Source organism: Nanorana parkeri, unplaced genomic scaffold (assembly GCF_000935625.1).
Source record: "Nanorana parkeri isolate BGI_ZX_2015 unplaced genomic scaffold, ASM93562v1 scaffold733, whole genome shotgun sequence".
Taxonomy (NCBI): Eukaryota; Metazoa; Chordata; class Amphibia; order Anura; family Dicroglossidae; genus Nanorana; species Nanorana parkeri.
In genome coordinates this window covers 538,420-544,877 of record NW_017307001.1, presented here as the reverse complement: position 1 = coordinate 544,877, position 6,458 = coordinate 538,420, and the positions used below count along the sequence as shown (strand labels likewise).

Here is a 6,458-nt window from a genome sequence, read left to right as displayed (position 1 = left end):
GATGGAAATTTTTTGGAAACAAATTGCCATGAACATAATTTACAGTAGAGGATTTCCCAGCCACCCCAAGTCCAGAGAGATGCATTTGTGGGATTTCTTGCATTATAAAACCATAGTCACATTTTCCTTCAGAAGTAACCTGGCTAGCAGAACTTTTAAATATTGGCAAACAAAAGACTGCACACAGCCAATACACTGGATAATTTCAATAAGTACACTCCTACAGAAGAATGCATATTCTAACAAAGGCTTTGAGATAACAAAACCTTTCACATATTTTCCATGGCCAGATGCTGCCCCCTCTTCATCCAACCACTGTAATACCACGGATAATGCAGCTTTTTATATAAAGCCAAAATGCACCTTAAGATAAATATATTCCATTTGTATTAAAACAAATGGCATGTAAAGGATTAGTTCACCTTTGATGGTTTAGAAACATAACTCTGCAGCGATTAATCCTGCTATGAATGCAAATCCATATGTACAAAGTCATGTTCCTTAAATCATTACTTACCTCTACATTCTGACTAAATGGCAATTGAGCCTTCATTTCAAAGCTGTTTTTCCGGTCGTAGACATGTGACCAGGCACTGTAGTTCAGTGTCTGGGATGAAACTACAAAGAGCAAAGCAGTCAAACAAATTCTCCTCCCTCCTGCCACCTCAGCACTGCTGTGAATAGGGGCATGAGGGACATGTGACTTGCTTATGTAATTTCTCTAAGCACCACAACAGGCTATCCATCCTAATTATATCAGGACAGCTAGAGATTAGACTGACTGGAAGTTTTATGGCAATACATTGCCTCAGCCATGGGAGGCCTGAAGGTATGCACATTTAAGGAGGAATATTTTTTTCCTCGCTGCACAATTATTTTAAAAAAAAACTGGGGCCCCCTTGGATGCACTAGAACGTTTACAACAAAAGGTGAACTATATCTTTAAAGTCATACCGTTTGTTTTCTTTAGAAAGCATCACACAGTTGAAAAGCCTGTCCCCTGCCAGAATGCTGTAGAGTTGCCCACTGTGTGGAAACAGTGGTCACACTTCAGAGGTTGGAACTAGAGCTTTCCATGGAGCAGAGAGGTCGACCGTTTTCAAAAAGATTGTGAGTGTTTAATTTTTAGTTTGGATCAGTTAAATATATTTCAGTTGCATCAAAACAAAATGTGTTTAAGGTCTTACAGTTTATTACCTTTAGAAAGCAGCCACAGCCTAAGTAGAGTTCTACAATCAACAATGAGACCACTGCTTCCACACGGATTGTAAAAACCCCTTTGTTTTTATCTGATTTAATCTGAAGCTCAATTTGACTTTAAAAAACGTTCTACCCCACCCCAAAAAGGTAGCACCCGGGCAGCAGGTATAGGGACAGAGACCTCCATGTTAAAGCCTTGATCATCAGGCTAGATTTTTAAGAGAAAAGCCTTGGTTTCACAATGTTTTTATTTAAAGCAAACGAAAAACAGTGGATTGGGTATGTCTCAATTGTGCAAACGGAGGGCAAGGATAGATCAGGCAAACACATTTTTTTATTATTTGCTTATAAAGCAGCACATTTGATGAACCTTTTTGGTTATTTCTTTTACATGCAATGAAAACTGATGCTTTTAAAACACACTGCATCTTCAATTTAAATGGCATTAACAAATGCTATTAATTCCATTTTGTAAAGTGAATTCTGTGTGGCCTTTGCGTCACTGGAACATAAATATTGACTGCTCCATTTTTTATATGCACATCTAAAAAGGCATAAAAGCAATCATGCACTGAGCAGCGCATATCAGTAACCCAGCAGCCAATAAGATTTTAGCTTACTCCATAGATTGATAAATAAAAAATAAATTAATAATTAGCTGCCATGGGTTACTGTACTTTGTATACTGTATTGTATATTGCTGTTTGTACCAAATGCTGAATAAAAAAATCACACAAGTTGCGATAAGGTTAAAAACATGAACATTTCTCTCTTCCGTTCCACCTTCAAAGGTTGGCATCTGTTATTCAGTATGTCTGCAGTGGTCCACAATATATTTGATAATACATCTAGATTGATTTAAATGGTTTAATGAGGTCTTGCTTTGAATGTTAATTACGACAGAGCACAAATGACTCACTTGTGTGACTTCTTCCAGTTTCCTCCACTTGGACTGGCCCCACAATCATACGCCTGGATGATGAATGTGTACTCCTTTTGCAGCTCACAGTCTATAGGTCCTTTCGCTCTGAGCCGACCTTCCCCTGATGTCCTGTTCAGTACAACAGCTTCGAAAGGTGTATCTGGGCCATGGATTTTAAATGCACAGATTTCCCCTGGAATTATAAAATATATTGATCATTCACTAAATTTGCAACAAAAATGCAAAAACATCACTTCATTGCAATGCTGCTTTTTACACATATGACAAAAAACATGTAAATGAGAGTTATGAGAACTCTGTCCACCCACATTTACATGCCAGCTATGACCATTCTCCCAACAATTCACTGTCCGACATAACTTCTCTGTAGAAGAAGAATATTGATTTTCCATTGGTTAAAGAGATTTTGCAATAAGCTACAATAACGAGGAATAGAAAAGACAAAAATGTCTGATGTTTAGTGTATTTTTAACCCTTAAATTGCACAACTATTGTAAAAGATGCAAAGGCTTTTAACATTACTTGCAATTATTGGGGTGTGTATAGATAACCTGATTTCTTATACATTACAGTGTATTAAAGAAGAACTCCAGGCAAAAGTGTTCTTAACCCTTGCAGTGGGGCTACCCCCACATTGCAAGGGTTAAGGGCTTGTCTTAGTCTAGCTCACCTGAACCGCCAAATTGGCTGCCTGCTTCTCTGGTCACTGAAGCCTGTCTTCTCCTATGCTGCAGCAATGGAATGTTGCTCATCATCCTCATATATGTACACTGTGTATAGAACATGATGATTTACAGGAGCTTAGACCACTGCAGTGGAGGGGGAGAGACGCTAGAAGGACCGGTCTAAGAGCAGGCCAGTTCTGAGTATAACCTTTTTTTAGCCTAGACAAAAATGAGCAGTTAACTCTTGCAGTGTTAGCAGGTTAGCCCCACTGCAAGGGTTAATAAAAATTATGCCTGGAGTTCTGCTTTATGTGACATTTACATGAATAAAGCATCATACCAGTGTGAGCAGAGAAGTTGTAACATACCTAATTCTACAAATACAACAGTCAGAATAATAAAAAAAAGAGCCATAAACAGAAAACAAATTAACCTAACAGCAAAAAATCAGTCACCTGATTTTTTTTTGAAAGGGGGTTACAATAGGTCTTCTTTGTGAAATCTTGTCTTCTTTTTGGCAATCAAAAAGACAAGATTTCATTATATGTTTTTGGTAAAACGCACACCTATTCATTTTGATGTATGCTGAAAGTGCACTAGAACAATTTTAACTACATAAGTATGTTGGTATAAAGCAAATTTGTACTGAGGTTTAAACATGTAAAAATGCTAGCAGAATATTAATACGGGCAACAAAAGTGTGCCTCCTGCTTATCCCTTCCATTATCATCTAGAACTGTGGTGTTTAACTTAATTAAAGAGTACAGTATTTCCTTTTCTAAGCCAGTGTGTACTCCCTGGTGTAGGGCTCCTTATCTTAAGTATTCCATAATTTGTGTTCATGTATAATTAGTTATCTCCTAGTTGCCTATAAATGTGCTCTGAAACATCTCTTATGTTTACATATTGCTAAAAATGTCTACTCAGATCTGTTTTATGCATTACATATATTGCTTCTAAAAACTCAAAACTTTTATAAGTGATTATCTTTATCAATACAAATATCTTGTGTGCGCTATTGTATTCCAGACACCCCAAAAACCGATGCACTCTATGATAGAAATGCTGACTTCAGCTAGGAAATAAATGCTTCTCACTCTTCGTATCCTTTGTTACTATTGGTCTATTATTGTGATGGGCAGCTCACTGACTAATACTGGGGCAGAAAAGCCACAGGCTGAAGCTGAACGCTGAAGCTGGAAAGTAAAGCACCCTGGACTGCAAAAGGGGTGCTCTAGAATGTACTGTATGTATGTGCAGACTCCTCTGAGTGCCACCTGACAATTAACATTGCGCCAGACTGGAACATTGTGGGGCCAATGTTACTATAGTTTGAGTAATAAAAAATTTAACTTAATAAGTATCCTTTTGCTATATTTTAGTTGCATTAGTTTTGACCATTATAGCAGAAAGGTAGAGCTACGAAATCTTATATTATTGTAACTAGGGATGCAGCAATATATCGGCCGCCGAAACATATCGGTGGAAATTGCACTATTGGCTAAATGCCATTTTCCTGCCGATACATCAGCGCATCCCTGCTTTCTCTCCTCCCCGCTGGGCGCAGCTCTGTGTCCCAGTGGTGAGGAGAGAAACTGTGACAGCCAGCCGAGTGCTGCAGGAGAGCACAGTGAGCGGCCGGCGTCTCTCCTCCCACACTACTCAGCCTCCTGTCACAGTCCGGCAAAGCGGTGTGTGGGCGGAGACAACACATGTTGTCATAGGAGGCTGAGCTCTCCTCCCTGCACCGCTCACTCATCCTCCTGTGACAGTGTGTCAGGCAGGAGAACCAAATGCTCAAGACTCAGCGATTAGTGATTGCAGAGTGTTTGTACATAATTGAGGACATGGTATGTTTACTATATCCTCAATTATGAATGAATGGGAAGTGATCTACATCACCTCTTGTTCATTCATAGTTGTGGTTATAGTAAACATACTCTGTCCTCATGTTATGAATGAACATGAGCACTCAGTATAGAGGATTCCTGTTCATTTATAACAGGGGCTGCAGAATAAGAGATTGAGGACTTTGTGTCCTCTATCTCTTTTTCTATTTCAAAAGGGAAATATCAGGGGTCTGTGTAGACCCCTAATATTTCCCTGAAGCTCCTTAAAGTAAAAAATCAAAAATATTTAATAAAAAATGAATACAGAAATAAAAATGAATATATAAAAATTAAAAAGTTTATAAAAAATAAATAAAAATATAAAAAAATTAAAACATCAAAATAATAAACATTATAGGTTTTGGCCTGACATTTTTTTTATTTTGGTTTTGTTTCTGTTCTGAAATTTCCATTCCGGTGCACCCCTAATTGTAACCAATAACCAGTTATAAACATGTCATGTAATAAAGCTGGAATAGCATTTTTCTGAAAATGTCATCCCCATGTAATTTTTTACCTTTTACTTGTTTCGGTTTCTTCTAAAACTGACTCCCACCAAGCTCTCTGGCTGCAGAGTAGCAATACAGGTCTGTGCTAAGGAGAAATTCAGGAAAACATGACCTGCTAGGTAGTACCCTAAGTATGGTTGGAAAGTGTAATATGAGATGGGGATGTAATGGTTGCCGTACTCTTTTAACTCAATGGAGGCTCTGCACACAGTTACCACAGACAGTCCCATGCTGCTCTGCACGGGCTGTCAGAAGGATAACTGACAAATTATTTCAGGTGCAAGATCTTGAAATTGCTGTCCAACCCTATCCACTTCACTAAAAGAAACATGCCGTTTGCAGAGCTGAGTAGGTAAAGCTGAAATTATAATTTATATGTGAATAAGTCAGAGCAGTGATTCACACGTTCTCCCTCCCCCCTATTCCTAATCTCCGCTATTTTTAAATACAGAGTTAGGGACAAATTAGATGGACAGCTTTTGCTGTCTGCTCTCCTTAGAAAACCAATGGGGATGGCATACTCATTTCATATGTGTATTCCGTGTAAAAGTTTTATTTGTAGAGCAAAAATGTATATAAATAGTAAACAAAGTATAAAAATGTTTTTATGTGCACGCATTTTGTTCAGAATTTTTGCTCACAGTCATGGTTAGGTCACCAGTTTATGACCTGATAATAGTTACCACATTATGGATGTTTCTCACACCAGTGGGGAAAATAAATATTTGTCATCAATTAAAAGCAACATGCCTGTGTGTTGTCGTGGTGCCATTTTTCGAATACAGCCTCTTATACTGCCAAGAAAAATTGTTTATTGTTATCTTTTATATGTAACATAATCTGCAGGTTAAATTTATACTCATTGCTAAATCTTTACAGTCGGCATTAAGCTATTTCATGAGTGATTTTCTCAACAGTAAACAGTGTCTTCTGCCAATTTGGCATGAAATGATCTCATAATGCATCAAGCCATGTACTGCACTTTTAGGATGTATGTAATAGTAGCTCTTTATATAGGCTGCATTTAGAAAAACAACCAGGCCTGCTGTACGACTATACGCTTCAAGAAGCATATACAGTGTAATATATATATATATATCGGTAGGGATGTTCAGATACCAGTATCTGTATCAGTGCCAATACTTGTAGCAGTTGCAGCTGTATCAGTAATTGTATCTGTGAGTACTTGGACAAGTATCAGTACTTGGTCTGGAAAAAACGGTATTGGTGCATCCCTAATTTATAATATATA

At 37.8% G+C, this 6,458-nt stretch overlaps 1 protein-coding gene across 1 annotated transcript in view; it reads right to left on the bottom strand.

The window, feature by feature from the left end:
• The window catches only part of CLSTN2 (calsyntenin 2), a 725,439-nt gene that overhangs the window by 203,954 nt on the left and 515,027 nt on the right, over nucleotides 1-6,458 (bottom strand). Inside the window, exon 3 of the mRNA XM_018564198.1 lies at nucleotides 2,120-2,315. Coding sequence (XP_018419700.1) covers nucleotides 2,120-2,315 — 196 coding nt within the window. The remainder of the gene's footprint in view (nucleotides 1-2,119; nucleotides 2,316-6,458) is intronic.